At 29.5% G+C, this 16,381-nt stretch overlaps 1 protein-coding gene across 8 annotated transcripts in view; it reads right to left on the bottom strand.

The window, feature by feature from the left end:
- Positions 1-6,007: 6,007 nt before the first annotated feature.
- Positions 6,008-16,381, bottom strand: part of LOC145194458 (uncharacterized) — a 29,299-nt gene continuing 18,925 nt past the window's right edge. For 2 of the 8 annotated variants that reach the window (XM_090069298.1, XM_090069293.1), the window contains exons 4-16: positions 13,193-13,220; positions 13,031-13,085; positions 12,580-12,731; positions 11,322-11,444; positions 11,004-11,051; positions 10,797-10,902; positions 10,478-10,711; positions 10,247-10,353; positions 9,451-9,542; positions 9,287-9,313; positions 9,065-9,142; positions 7,835-7,989; positions 6,008-6,356 (exon numbers count right to left, since the gene is read on the bottom strand). In XM_090069298.1, the coding sequence (XP_089925424.1) occupies positions 6,155-6,356; positions 7,835-7,989; positions 9,065-9,142; positions 9,287-9,313; positions 9,451-9,542; positions 10,247-10,353; positions 10,478-10,711; positions 10,797-10,902; positions 11,004-11,051; positions 11,322-11,444; positions 12,580-12,731; positions 13,031-13,085; positions 13,193-13,220 (1,407 nt within the window). In that variant the 3' untranslated portion in view covers positions 6,008-6,154. Of the gene's footprint in view, positions 6,357-7,834; positions 7,994-9,064; positions 9,143-9,286; positions 9,314-9,450; positions 9,543-10,246; positions 10,354-10,477; positions 10,712-10,796; positions 10,903-11,003; positions 11,052-11,321; positions 11,445-12,579; positions 12,732-13,030; positions 13,086-13,192; positions 13,221-16,381 lie in introns of all 8 variants that reach the window. The other 6 variants (XM_090069299.1, XM_090069294.1, XR_016445779.1 and 3 more) reach the window with 5 other exon arrangements.

Below are 16,381 nucleotides of genomic sequence, written 5' to 3'. Positions count from 1 at the left end.
TTTTTCAACAGGACAATGATCCCAAACATACCTCAAAAATTGTAAAACAATGGTTCAAGGACAAGAATATCACCAAAATGGAGTGGCCTGCACAAAGCCCTGACTTGAATCCCATAGAAAATATGTGGGAAAAAATTGACAATAAGATTGAGCGTGCAAATGTGAAGACCAGTGAGGAATTATTTGAACAAATCGAGAAGGCCTGGCGAGAGGTTGATATGAGAATTGTTGACTCATTAATTGCGTCTTTGCCTCGAAGAATGAATGCAGTAATTAAAAGTAAAGGAGGTCCTACCAAATATTAAGTTAACTTTTGAAGTTTTTTGAAAAATAATAAGTTAATTTTTGTATTTTTTTGAATTTTCAGTCGATTTTTTGAATGTCCACCTTGTTTTGTCCAAAGAAAAATGTAGTTTGTTAGGGAAAACATGTTTTAAAACTTTTTTAGCGATTTTTAGTATGATTCAAAAGTTTTAAGTTTTGTTAACAACATAATAAACTAAATAAAAAATAATATGTTCAATTGTTTTACTAGTTTTTTTTAGTTTTTGATCAACTTTTGTTCTAAATTTGAGTTTGTCCACCATGTTTTGTCCGATACTGTATATCTGTTTTAAAAACAATCACACTAAATATTGTAAAATAAGATACATAAAAACTTTATTTTTGGCAAAAAGTTGCAGATATTTTGTTTCTGTTTTTGATTAACACCTGCACAGTCAACGTGACAACAGCCTTGACAAGCAAGACATTTTATCATATTCTTTTCTATATTTTTTTTTCAAAAAGGTAACAAAACCAGCTTTCACTACAAAGAGATGTATTTGCATGCTTGAACCTTTTACACCACTTCTGCCCTGTTCTTTGTAATTAAAAAAAATACGAAATTTCTTTATGATTGTTAAAAACAAACTCTTTAATTGCCCAAATTATTTAACAGTAAAAGCGTTTGTAACAAAAAATCATTCAACCGGGATAAACATTATTTCAACCGGGATAAACATTATTTCAACCGGGATAAACATTATTTCAACCGGAATAAACATTATTTCAATCGGGATGAACATTATTTCCTTGTTATGCACTTTTGTTTTAAAAAATGTTGTTGGAAAAGTTGAGATAGAATATCCTTTCAGCAGAGCCAGATTTAGGGTTGAAGTAAATGAACGCTTGGCCCATGCACTTTTTAAATAATTCTGAAAAGGAGCCTTTCCATCATTCATAAAAAACGATTTTCCTTGAAGTGAATGAAACATTCCAAACAAATGCTTATTTTTTTAAACCTTGATGAATCATAACAATAAATTACTTATTCAATCTATTTACTCAATTTTAACAGACAAATTAACAATGCATCACCGATCTCCCTACATCAGAAATTTAAAAGTGAGAAAATATAAATGCTGTCGGTAAGAACAAAGAAATTTTGAAAAGAGTTTTTACAAGTTTGAATCTGTCAAATACAAGGATTTTTTTTTTAGGTTCTCAAATTTTCTTCGATTTAAGTTGACCACAAAATCAAATGTTTAGTTTGATAATTAAACGCAGTTGTATTTTCTATTTTACCAGTAAACTAAAGAAGTTTTTCAGCAATGAATTTTTTTTCTGTATTTACAGACCTTTAAAAAACAAGCTTCATTTATTGAATTCCGTGAACCTTAAATAGGAATGATGCGAGGTTAAAAAATTATTGATAAATCATTTGGTGGAAAATATTTTTTGTTGTTACGCAAAGTACTATTGTTTTTTGTTATTAATATATATATATATATATATATATATATATATATATATATATATATATATATATATATATATATATATATATATATATATATATATATATATATATATATATATATATCTGTTATTTAAATGGAGAAAAACAACATTTTAATAGTACTTAAAGTTTCGTGCCTTACGGCAATCATCAGCTATTAATTACAAATTAAAAACGTAAAAAACCGTTTAAAAACGAATCAAATTTACGGTAGAACGAATTCTGACGTAATGAGCAAAAAGACGCAATCATTTAGTCTTCAGTATCAAAAGAGGATAAAAGGAACTTGTTAGCATGTCGACATTTAGATAATATTTCGCTTCTTTTGTTGAGTAGGTTGTTTTCTTTATGCGATAAAATTTCAAACTTCTCGTGAAGGCAAAGGTTACAGGTCTTGGTTTCAGGGTTGGAAGGTTTGCATCGCTTTACAATTCTCCACTTTATTATAGGTGTGATGGCTTTTTCTTTTAATTTCCAAATTTCCTTTGAAAGTTCTGTATCATTCTTATACCTGACCGTATTAAAAGATTTTACATGGTTAGCATATCTTAGTTTAAATGGTGTCTCGCTAATGCCAAAATAAACTTTTTCTTTGAGTTCAAGATTTTCGGAACTCACGATAGCTTTATAAACGATGTTGCTTAATAAACATTGATTGTTTAAAGGGCAAGTAGTTTTGTTAGTACAGTTGCAAGTGTTTTTTGGTATGCTTTTTTGGTCTTGTAAAATTTTGTGGTTATGCGAATTAATGATGGATTTTACGTTTCGCATACAGCTATAACTTACCTTGATCGAATTTCTATTAAAAATTTTGTGCAATCTATGATTTACCGGGAAGTGAAGGTCAACCAATGCAAGTAAACGGTTTCCTATTTTTGTTTCCACGTTTTGACTGAATGGAGGGTTAAACCATATAATGTTTCGCTTGCGTTTTGTATTTTTAGTGGTGGCAACATGATGTTGATAACTAAGTTTACATTTATAGCCTGCTTTATTTAAAGCCTCTTCGTAAGGTGGAGTAGCATTTTTAAAAATAAGTTCGTTTGATGAAGTTGAAGATAATCTTAGTTCAACAGTGCGAGGTAGTCTTTTGATAACACTTGGTGGATGGTTGGAATCACAGTTGACGTAACTCAGTTCGTTATCACATTTCGAGTAAGGTCGAAAAGAATTATCATTAAGATCAAGTGTCACATCAAGATAATTTACGATTTTCATATTGCATTTGATGGAAATAAGAAAGTCATTACTTTTAAATATTTTCACGAAATGCTTTTTGATTTTTTCCATCTGCTGGCCGTTTTTGTTTTTAAATATTGCTAGCCCGTCGTCACGATATAGCCCGAAATCTTCACTTTTATAATATTGAGAAAGTTGAAATAATAGAAAGATTCCTACTAATTCACATACTTCAGCACCATCGTAAGCCCCCATTGTAACATCGAACTGCCCCCCATTTTTCTTAATCCACGTTTCATTGTTGTTAAAAAGTAAAGATTTTCTTGCATGTTTTATTATTGCTTTTTGCTCCGAGTTTATTAAAAGGTGCTGTTCGGCAAAGTTGATTGCAGCGTTGAGAGTTTTTTCACTTATTGAAGGATAAAAATCATTAATGTCAAAAATTAGAAATTTGTAGAGATGCTTGTTTTTAATTTTTTTAAACCAGTCGGTAACATTTAAGTATGTGAATTAGTAGGAATCTTTCTATTATTTCAACTTTCTCAATATTATAAAAGTGAAGATTTCGGGCTATATCGTGACGACGGGCTAGCAATATTTAAAAACAAAAACGGCCAGCAGATGGAAAAAATCAAAAAGCATTTCGTGAAAATATTTAAAAGTAATGACTTTCTTATTTCCATCAAATGCAATATGAAAATCGTAAATTATCTTGATGTGACACTTGATCTTAATGATAATTCTTTTCGACCTTACTCGAAATGTGATAACGAACTGAGTTACGTCAACTGTGATTCCAACCATCCACCAAGTGTTATCAAAAGACTACCTCGCACTGTTGAACTAAGATTATCTTCAACTTCATCAAACGAACTTATTTTTAAAAATGCTACTCCACCTTACGAAGAGGCTTTAAATAAAGCAGGCTATAAATGTAAACTTAGTTATCAACATCATGTTGCCACCACTAAAAATACAAAACGCAAGCGAAACATTATATGGTTTAACCCTCCATTCAGTCAAAACGTGGAAACAAAAATAGGAAACCGTTTACTTGCATTGGTTGACCTTCACTTCCCGGTAAATCATAGATTGCACAAAATTTTTAATAGAAATTCGATCAAGGTAAGTTATAGCTGTATGCGAAACGTAAAATCCATCATTAATTCGCATAACCACAAAATTTTACAAGACCAAAAAAGCATACCAAAAAACACTTGCAACTGTACTAACAAAACTACTTGCCCTTTAAACAATCAATGTTTATTAAGCAACATCGTTTATAAAGCTATCGTGAGTTCCGAAAATCTTGAACTCAAAGAAAAAGTTTATTTTGGCATTAGCGAGACACCATTTAAACTAAGATATGCTAACCATGTAAAATCTTTTAATACGGTCAGGTATAAGAATGATACAGAACTTTCAAAGGAAATTTGGAAATTAAAAGAAAAAGCCATCACACCTATAATAAAGTGGAGAATTGTAAAGCGATGCAAACCTTCCAACCCTGAAACCAAGACCTGTAACCTTTGCCTTCACGAGAAGTTTGAAATTTTATCGCATAAAGAAAACAACCTACTCAACAAAAGAAGCGAAATATTATCTAAATGTCGACATGCTAACAAGTTCCTTTTATCCTCTTTTGATACTGAAGACTAAATGATTGCGTCTTTTTGCTCATTACGTCAGAATTCGTTCTACCGTAAATTTGATTCGTTTTTAAACGGTTTTTTACGTTTTTAATTTGTAATTAATAGCTGATGATTGCCGTAAGGCACGAAACTTTAAGTACTATTAAAATGTTGTTTTTCTCCATTTAAATAACAGATATATATATATATTGCTCTATTATTATAATATTGAGCACTCTTTTACGCACAAGAGCTTTGTATTATTTTGATATAATACATAACCAATCAATATATATATATATATATATATATATATATATATATATATATATATATATATATATATATATATATATATATATATATATATATATATATATATATATATATATATATATTCTTGATATTCCGAGCGTTTTTAAAGGACACGCAAGAGAAATTTAAGACAAATTATATTAATAATAATTCGATTCGAAATCAGGTTTGTTGTTCAATCTTCAACAAGAATTTTTGTTCGTTTTATTTTTAATTTTGTAAGATTTCATTTAACATCTAGCTACCTTAGTTAGTCTAACGTAATACTTAGTTACCTTAGTTAGTCTAACGTAACACCTAGCTACCTTAGTTAATCTAACGTAACACCTAGCTACCTTAGTTTAACGTAACGCCTTAGATTTCTGATGTGAGAATTTATTAACTTTTTTCGTTGTTAATATTTCTATGATTGCCGGTTCAAACTTTGATTTTTCGATAGCCGGCCTCTTTTTAACCAATTGCTCAATTTTGGTTGTGTACATTTCGAAAGTGGCTTTCGTTACTGAAAATCTAATTATTCAACCTTATTTTTTTATGATCTTGATTCTTATGATCTTGACATTTAACTCATTTTTCTTTATAAACATTAGTGAAAAGGGAGGCCGGAACTTTGGTTCTATACATTTGTATTTAATCTCGTTTAACTACCTTTTTTATGATCTGAGGGCTTCCTCCATTAGATAATTTAATAAGGAAGTCGTCTGAAAATTGCAGGTTTAAACATTAAATAATTTTTCTCTCATGATTTGTTTTCAAAACTTCTTGTCAACTGCTTCTTTTTCTTTTTAAGCAAATCTTTAAATAATTTCCTAATGGATACTCCATACATTTTTGAAAAAAATTTTCACACGTTTCAAGTAAACGATTTGATGATCGACAAGTTCTCCTTTTGAACTTTACACGTTTTTGCAAGCAAAAAAATTGGAGCATTTGGATTTTTAAACCACGCTTCAAAAATGAAATTTCTCATTTCATCTTGCGAATACATTTTCTCTGTTTAAAATCACCTTTTTTTTTTTTTTTTTTTGAAGCTGCTGTTATGTTATTTGAAAAGGAGATAAAAATTTGCTTTAAAAAAAAAAGAAAAAAAAAAAGATCAAAATCGATTGAGTGGCTCACAAAATATTTCAAAAATCCAATAGGTCATTATTATTCTAGATCGTTATTAAAAATCAAATATTTACTTCTATATATGTTATATCCAGGATAAATATAATTAGTATATAAAAATTTTTTACTTTCTCAGTTTTTATGTTAAAGCCTTCTTCTTGTTTATGCTCTCAGGAAGAAGAACAGCAATAAGAATGACGAGCAGCGAAGAAAGTGCTATAAGAATGAAAGCAAAATACTCATTGAATGGGAAACCGAGACTCTTATTCGTAGTTACACTTTTTTTAACGTTCTTCATTGACCACGAATAAGCGAGTCCAAAGCTTAATGATCCTATAGACCTAAACAAGTGTATTATATAATATACTCCTTTGAAATTTGTAATAAAAATAAAAAATTGTTCATTAACATTTTTTTAAAATATTTAAAACAGCGCGGATTAAGTCAAGATGTAATCATTTGCTCTTAATCATACTCCTGTGGGAAAAAAAATCTTGATTAAAAATTGTCCACCTGTGTAAAATATATAATAACTTTCACTAGTGGACTTTTTTTAGAAAAAATCAATTTTGAATATGTCAAATAATTTTAATATCTAAAATTACAAAATTCTTGGCCCGAATGCAAAAACTGAATTAAAGTTGTTAAATAAACCTTCATATCGAATAAGCCCAATTGTGTGAGTCTATATTGAAGTGAATGAATTTATTTAATATTAATTTATTACTATATGAATATTATTATAGTGAATAAATTTATTTAATATTAATTTATTACTATATCAATAATTATGTATGTATGCATGTATGTATGTATGTATGTATGTATGTATGTATGTATGTATGTATGTATGTATGTATGTATGTATGTATGTATGTATGTATGTATGTATGTATGTATGTATGTATGTATGTATGTATGTATGTATGTATGTATGTATGTATGTATGTATGTATGTATGTATGTATGTATGTATGTATGTATGTATGTATGTATGTATGTATGTATGTATGTATGTATGTATGTATGTATGTATGTATGTATGTATGTATGTATGTATGTATGTATGTATGTATGTATGTATGTATGTATGTATGTATGTATGTATGTATGTATGTATGTATGTATGTATGTATGTATGTATGTATGTATGTATGTATGTATGTATGTATGTATGTATGTATGTATGTATGTATGTATGTATGTATGTATGTATGTATGTATGTATGTATGTATGTATGTATGTATGTATGTATGTATGTATGTATGTATGTATGTATGTATGTATGTATGTATGTATGTATGTATGTATGTAATGTATGTATGTAATGTATGTATGTATGTATGTATGTATGTATGTATGTATGTATGTATGTATGTATGTATGTATGTATGTATGTATGTATGTATGTATGTATGTATGTATGTATGTATGTATGTATGTATGTATGTATGTATGTATGTATGTATGTATGTATGTATGTATGTATGTATGTATGTATGTATGTATGTATGTATGTATGTATGTATGTATGTATGTATGTATGTATGTATGTATGTATGTATGTATGTATGTATGTATGTATGTATGTATGTATGTATGTATGTATGTATATGTATGTATGTATGTATATGTATGTATGTATGTATGTATGTATGTATGTCAGTATTTTGAATAAAATTGAGTTTATAATAATTTATTACTAAATATTACACGGTTTCTAAAAATTAATATTTTCAGTGGATTTTATCGACGGGGGTATCAAGCGCAATATATCAGAATAAAGAAAAAAACATTTATAGGAAGAAAAAAGGTTACCTTCCAAACGAGGCTAGAGATAAACCTAATCCATTTGCCATTCCAAATTGTTCAGGCTCAACTGAGTTGTTAATAAATATATTTACACATAGAATTCCTGCACTATACATTGATCTCATTAGACATTGTGTAAGCCATAGCGCTATCCACAACAACTTCCTAATACGTAAAAATCATCTATTAGCAATTTTTACTTTAATCATTGAATTTTATCAGCTTTAATTATTTATTCTCAACTAGCGTGCAATTTGAGGCGCATACAATTTATTTCATCTTAAAGAGCTTACAATTAGTTTACAACGAGCGTGTGGTAATTGTATACGGTTGATTGCGACGACCGCAAAGCACAAACAATATTCAACCTTTTTTCCCTCGGGCCGCATTCAAAACTTTTATAGGTCTCGCTGGCCACAACATTTAGAAAATTTGGACATTGGATGGGGGAGGGGGGGGGATATTTACGCCTTTTATAAAATTCCTTTGAAGATCCTGAGTTGAAATTTTCTAGTTAAACTTTTTTTGTTCTATAATTTTTAAAGCTTTTATTTTACTATAATCTTACAGTTTACTAAAAAAAAAACTTTATTGAAAAATGAGCTGGTGCCTCTGCAAAATCAAGTATCTGTTCACAGTACAATAATGTTACAATAAAACTCAAATGTATCTGAGCATTTATTATTTAGTTCGATTTTTGACATATACTTTTATAATTTTACATAAATAGTGTTTTTAATTGCTATAATTGCTAAAAACTCATCAAGGTGAGCATCAACAAGTCCATTTTTGTATACATTTTTTTACGTATTTCATTTTTGAAAAGGATGATTTACAAAGATAAGTTGAGGCAAACCGTGTTACCAGAAGATGAAGATCAGTGAATCGAAAACCGAACAACAACATTTACAATTTTTCATATGTTCCATGATGTGATCAGATATGTTTTGCAATATCTGTAATGCATCAAACATATTTCGCTTACATTTAGAAGAAACTCCTGCCGTTTTTAAATTCTCACGTTCTAAATGCCTAATTATCTATAGATTGTCGGTTTTCGGTAAAATGCGAACTGCGAACCGAGAAAATATGAACTTATTTACAAACCAAAACATATTTTATAGACCATCGCATTTTACCCTCAATCGCAGGCCACACTAAAAATTTTGCCTGGCCATATGTAGCCCACGGGCAACAGATTAAGTAACGCTGATTTAATCTAAAATAAAAACGCACTTGCCTATCTTTGATCTTAGCATCCGTCGGAAGTAAAAACACCAGAATGCAGAAGAAAAACGTGACTACTGAAAATATCTAAAGGTAAGAATAAAATGACAAAAAATTAGTTAAAGAAGCGTACTAATTTTACACAACGTCACTTTATTTTACACAACGCAGGTAATTTTACGTAACGCAGGCAATAAAAATCATGTTTCAATGAGATCATGGGTTCGATACCTTTTTTGAACCAAACTTGTTGATTACCTAAAAATAAATTTCAACAGATTGCATCACAATAATTTTTCAATCTATAAATTTAAAATGAGCAAACAGACAGAAAAATTTAAATACAATCAGAGTGTTTTTTGGTTTAACATTTGAACGTTTTAAAAATAAAAAACCTTATTAATTATTGTAAACTGTATAAAGATCATAGCCAGCCCAGTTATCAAGTATAATAAACCGATATCAGATGTACTCATACCTAATCCATCTATAAACAAAAAATTCTTTTACATATAGATGAGATTATATATCATAGCTATATGTAACAAGTAATGATATAATGTAATATTATGTAATCAATACTAATAGGTTTATTCACTTAAAGCGTTTAATTAAGGTCAAAGTTTAATTAGGCGTTTAATTAAAGGTCAAAGTTTAATTGGGCGTTGTTCGAAAATAAAACCGACGTCAGATAAGACTCAGTAATTTGACCCTGTGCAGCCACCTGCAATACTTAGTATAGAGTTTCAAATTTCTTCGTTTTAGCTTCAATATCAGCCTCGTAATCACCGTCAGTATTGTAGTATTGATAACCTGGTACCTTAGGTGGATCAACTGGGCCCTAAGTTTATTTGTCCTTGATAAAAAACTTTCCATCACCGGATGCAGCAGAAAGTTTGCACAATTTTCTAAGTTGTCTTTCGCATATTTTGGACGAAAAACTTTCTTCGTAGATTTGATTCTCATTTTCTTTTATGCACTCACCACACTAGTTTTCGAAAACTTGAATTAACCGGCTGTTTAATGTCCACTAGTGTTTAGCTAGCGATTATTATAGTTGTTGGTCTTCTTCAGCTAGTTACCAGCTCACACAGACGGCTGTGGACTGAATTCTTCGATTACTCAACTTAATGCACAATTAAACCTTAACCACCTTATAAATTGCTTCTAAGTTAATAAAAAAAAAATTACTATATTTGATTTTTGTAGCAGCGAACACTGGAAATAAGTCTTCGTAGCCAACAGTCGTCATTGAAAACAACGCATACAAAGTTATTGAAAGTACATAATGTTTGTTACTGAAATAAAAATTTTTTAAAATTGTTCAGTTGTTTTTAATAAAGTGGCAAAAGTTTACTTTCATATCTAAAATATTTTTAAAAAAAGAGTTATGTTTTCGGGTTTATCAACTGAAATGATTACGTTAGCAATCTTCCGTATTTTGAGTTAAGAAGATCACTAAATACGCTAACTTTTGATTCAAATCCAAGCTTTGATTCATTTTCCAAGTGATCTGTTGTCCCCGACGTTTTTTCATGAAGCAAAGGTTTTTCATCACTTTTAGTGTAATTGCCTACGGTGCTCGTAAAAGTGGTTTCAAACGATGATTGAATGCACGTTTGAGAATTAACTGACTCGCCATTAACTAAATCGCTGCTGAAAGAAAAAATATCAGTTAAAATAAAAGAAAAAAAATTGGGGTTTAAAATTGAAACTTTGTTTACGTATAAAATGTGTTTACTTCGTTTTCTTTGGAAGTAGATATGTAGCCATCAACAAAACAAATAAAAGTCCGGCGGCGATAATTAAGTTTGGAAGCAATACCTTAAAAGTGCCGAAAAATCCACCTAAAAATCATCATTTTAAACATTGCAATCATTTTGATGACGGACAGTATAAACTTAGACGGATAAGTAACAACAAAGACGGTTAAATAGATTATGATCACCTTTTGCAAAGATCTTTGGGTATTTTTCAGTTGGAAAAACAAGAAAACCTGCACACAAAAAAATCTATTAAAAAGTAGATTGCAAATCATTTAAAATCTTTTAAGTTTCCAGTCGACAAAGTTAACACACAAACTAACAAAGTATATATAATATAATGTATTAAGTATATAACGTCTCAAGAAAAAGCAAAAATGTAAGGCTTCTCTTAGTTAATATAAGAGTGGGATTTCAATATTCTCAAAATATTGATAATTCCACCCTTATATTAATACTTCTTCTTTTTTATTTCAATAAATTATCACAATGTTCAACATTACCCGCCATGCTCGGTCCTATTATATATCCGATATTGTTTGCTGAAAATATCAAACTTAGACCAAGAGCAAGACTTTCGTCATCTGCTATATCAGATACAACTGCTTTCGTTATTACAATTAGACCTAGTAAAAAATGAATAAAAGTATAGAAAAGCAATATAAGATTGTCCGGAATGATAATGAACCATTGGATATTTGAAATATTTCGAGAGTCACTCAATCGATTTTGATCTTTTTTTTGTTGTTATTTTAAAGCAACCTTATCTTTTTTTCAAGTAACATATGTAGTTTAAAAAAAGTTGATTGTAAACAAGGAAAATATAGGTGTAGAAGTGAGAAATCTCATTATAGAAAAGTGGCTTAAAAATCGTAATGTTCCATTTTCTTCTTTAGCAAAAAAAGTATAAAATTTAAAGGAAAACTGTCAGTCATATCATGAAATTATGTGAGTGAAGGTCGCGGATTGGAAAGAAAGTTGAGAAACCAAGAAATAGCTCCGTCATGTTTAAAACTTCATCAAAAAGTGATCAGAGAGATCAATGCATATCCAGATAAAAAAAAAACGTTCGAGATAAAAAAAACGTTCGAGATAAAAAAACGTTCGAGATAAAAAAAAAGCCTTCGAGATTCAGATTACTATGTTCGAGATAAAAAAGCAACTGATGTTCCAGCCGACAATCCAAGAAATCAAAAAGAGATATGATTACGAGACACACTGGAAGCAGAAGTTCTCTGGAAGATGCCAACAAAATTCAGCGAAGGGTTGTAGTGGGCCATAAGCGCGCTCGAAAACTGCAGTGATAAATGCTTCAAGGAAATCATTAGTGCATTACAATGGATGATGAAACATACTGCAAACTCGGCTATTCGATGCTCTCATGACAGAAATCTCGAAAGAAACGAAGCTTGACGTTTCGCTAAAAGCAATTAAAATTGAAAATTTAGCAAGAAAGATGTGATTTGGCAAACTTGATTTCAAAATTCAGCCAATTTTCACAAACGGTAACATGAACTCCGAAATTGCTTTTAGCAAATTCTTCTTTTCGGGATGGTACAAAACTGGGAAGTGATTGATGATGACAATTTCCTCTTGAGATTTATACTTTTTTGCTAGCAAACAACAACAACAACAAAAAAGATCAAAATCGATTGAGTGGCTCTTAAAATATATCAAAATCCAATGGGTCATTATCATTCCGGGCAATCTTTAACAATAGTAAATGCGAAGACACGTTTATAACGATTATAAGATTCCTACCCATGCACAAGCCTTGCAAAGATCTAGAAACCACGGCCCATATGTAATTAAAATTGAATCCAAAAATCAATGTTGAAATAGCAAGACCATATCCAGTCCAAAGAAGGGAGACTTTTCTTCCAAATTTGTCACAAATAAAGCCCCACATTATACTAGAAATATACTAGAATTATACTAGAAATATACTAGAATTATACTAGAAATATACTAGAATTATACTAGAAATATACTAGAATTATACTAGAAATATACTAGAATTATACTAGAAATATGCTAGAATCGCACTAGAAACATACTAGATATATACTAGAAATAGCTACTTGCTTATTTATTCAAATTTCAAAGTATGTAAACGTTAAAAGATTAAATTTACATTAACAAAAATTTTATTTGCAACTTTGTTTTAAATGCATGAAAATGAAGGACACTAATAGTCATAGTAAAAGACTACCTGCTAACTATTCTGCTGACAGACAAGGAAGATGTAACAATGCCGGCATATTCTCCTAAATTGTTGGAGTGAGTAGTTGGGTGTAAAAATAAGAGATATAACTGGAGATAAAAAAAAATTTTTCCTTTAATGAATATTTCGTAACCAAGGTGGCTAACTTACCAGCATTTACTTCTGACACATTGAACTCCTAAAAATAAATAAAATCGATTTAATTGATATTGCTAATATAAAATGTTTTTGAAAATGGTTCACTTTTTTTGGCACTGGGTTGCTGGTCTTTAAAAAAATCTCTTTCGGCACATTTTACAAAGGGATACAAGTGACAAAACCTCCATGCTTGAACTTTTACTGTGCTACTTTGTTTCGTTCCATTCAACGGTTACAAAAAAGTAAGAGCTTAATTAAAACCCTAAAGATTTGAGTTTTTTTACTAGGCATAATATTGGAGAACAAAAGTTTCAAGAAACTTAAATTGAAAAATTAATTCTTGAACAACATACTTTAACTTGGATGAGAATCTGACAGTTTAAAACTTAAAAAAGCCAACTTTGAAAGGTTTTATACGATGAATGATGTTAGCTAAGGAAGAAGATTTTTCTCCTCACCAATTCTTATGAACAACGTCAATATTATTAGCAAACTCTTAAAAAAAATATTAATTTATATAAAACCAGATTATAAAATATGCCCCTTAAGTTAAAAGTCCTACGACAATCTTTTATTGCTGGAGAGAAAATAAAAAAATCCATTCTAAAAGTCTAAACTTTTTGGCTAAAACCTCGTAATTCATTTTTTAACTTCTAATTTTCAGGAAAAAATTTGTTGCAAAGCCTAAAGTATGAGTATCAGGTGGGAAAAGAATAAAAGTAACGATTATTGACGGGTGGTATTAATAATAGAGTTCGTTTGATAGAACACATAAGTTTAATATAAAATAACGCATTACTACTTCCATCTGCCATCAACCATTTGACGTAGTACTATCGTACTATCTGACGTAGTTATTATTGAAAGTTTTACTTTTTTGACTTTTAAAATGTTTCTTTTTTCCTAAATTTTGAATTTATTGTGAAATATTAAATTTTGAATTTATTGTGAAATATTAAGTTTTGAATTTATTGTGAAATATTAAATTTTGGATTTATTGAGAAATATTAAATTTTGAATTTATTGAGAAATATTAAATTTTGAATTTATTGTGAAATATTAAATTATTGAGAAAAAATCTCCAGGTTATAGAAAGTTACGTTTGTGCTTAAAACGAAAAATTTTTTACCAGGTGGAGATAATTTTGTTTTGATATGCATTAAAAATATTTACTGAAAATAAGGGACATGGGTTACTATCATATCAATCAATCAGTGAAAATGGTAGAAGGAAATGAAATGGTTTTTTAAAAAGTTTGTTTAAACTAGCAGGATGTTTTTCGTAAATTTAATGAAATAAATTTAATACTTTTTAAATTTATCATTCATGATCATTTTAATGATAAAAAATTTTTTAAACATTTTGATGACCAAAATAAAATAGATAATTTACAAAACTTTTTCACAAAATACATCATTTTCCATGATTATGATACGAATATTAAAGCTTCAAGAAGAGATTTTATAATTTCAACCATTAATCCATCTCCAGAGATCAGAGCCTTTATTTTTAGCTGGTTTTCTCTTCATGTAAGAACAATATTAATGCTTAATTCTTTTTCTATTCGGCCTTTGATTCAATGTATTTAAAAAAAAAAACTTTTAACATAATAAGTCAAACAAAAATTTATTTTTAGCCACGTCTTGACGTATTTATTTGATTTGGCTGATCTGAATTGGCTCTGTTGTTGCTATAAAAAAGGCTCAAAGAGGTGGCTGTCGATTCAACAGAGAGACTATTGCCCGCTAAAGGTTCAACCCTTTTACTAATTTTCTTGCAATTCATCACGTAAGAAGCACGCTCTTGGACCTTTTGCATTTTGAAGATGTTGTTGTTTAAAGACCAATATTTTTTGCTAAAGAGCTCAGAAAAATGAGAAATTTTACTCTCTTTATATCTGTTTAAAACTTTTTTGCTTACTTGTTTATAGCTTCTGGCATAAGACTCAACTAATCAATACTAACCCAGAAGATTTTTATTGAAGCAAACAAAGCTATGGGAAACTGATGACTTCATCAAATGCGAACTAGTTGTGCAAGTGAGTCACACTGAATAGTAGTAGTGGGGCACGTTGGCCCTAGGGGCAGGATAGCCCTTATGAGTTTGTTCACACGCTAGGAATCAAAGGGAAAGTTAGTAGCACTCCTTTCCTCATTCCTCAAAAGCATCACAGATGCCTGAGTACAGTTGGTAGTGTTTTGGTTGGTTCCAATTGGTAGTGTCGTGTCTTTTTATCAATTTTGGATAAGTTGAAGCAAATTTTGAACAGTTTATTTGTTGTGTTTGTGTTCACTAGTTTTCGAAAGTAGTGTTATAGGTAAGTGTTCAAAGCTTAAAGTCTCAGGAACTTTTTTTTATATGAAATGTAACGTAGCATCTATTGATAGGTTAAGAAAAATATCAATTTTACTCTAAACATGGCGATGTAGCGGGTTGGTCTAGCGTAAACAAAGCACTTAAGCCATGTGAGCTAACGTGCCCCTTTTTTATGCGTACGAATTTTTGATTAATATTAAATAGTTTGTGGTGGAAAAAAGTGTCGGTGATAGAATATTGTTTTTATAAAAACGAAATTTTTATTGAAGCTTTTTTTATCTGTTTCAAAACACATTAGAGAAAAATTAAGCCTGATAAATCAATAGGTATTTAATAATTTTGCCGGAGTTTCATGTATGTAACATAAATTTATGTAAATTATATCTTATATGAATGTATATATATAAACATGTGTGTCTGTGTTTGTGTGTGTGTAGTGATATTAAATATTTCATATTAAAAAAAAAGTAAATAATACGTAATTAATATGCAATAAGTTAAAAATGTAATATGTAAAAAGTGTAATGATGTAATATTGTATCGAAAATGTAAGTTTAACCACATTTCTACCTTATACTTTAAAAATATTTGCAGATCAGGGGATCAGGGGATTACCTTCTACTTCTAATGCTTAAGTTCAAACTGAGGTGATTCATGAGAACTTAGCGATTCCAGCATTTTCTGATGATAAAAATGAATGCCATAATGTTGCTGCTGTTAAAATGCCTGAGCCTAATATAATTAATGAAGTAACTACTACACTGAGAGATCTAAAACCTCCTAAATCAAGCAGAAGACCTTGGAACAAGTTCAACTATGCTAAAAAATTTCAGTTACATTAAATTTTTTTTTGTTTAATTACTGATTTGAGTTTGATAGTTTTTT

The sequence above is a fragment of the Hydra viridissima genome, unplaced genomic scaffold (assembly GCF_058129835.1).
Source record: "Hydra viridissima isolate aposymbiotic clone 2 unplaced genomic scaffold, HvirCarnegie_v1 scaffold_12, whole genome shotgun sequence".
In the NCBI taxonomy this organism is placed as follows: domain Eukaryota; kingdom Metazoa; phylum Cnidaria; class Hydrozoa; order Anthoathecata; family Hydridae; genus Hydra; species Hydra viridissima.
The sequence above is the reverse complement of the archived record's forward strand: the minus strand, read 5'-3'. Positions and strand labels throughout refer to the sequence as shown.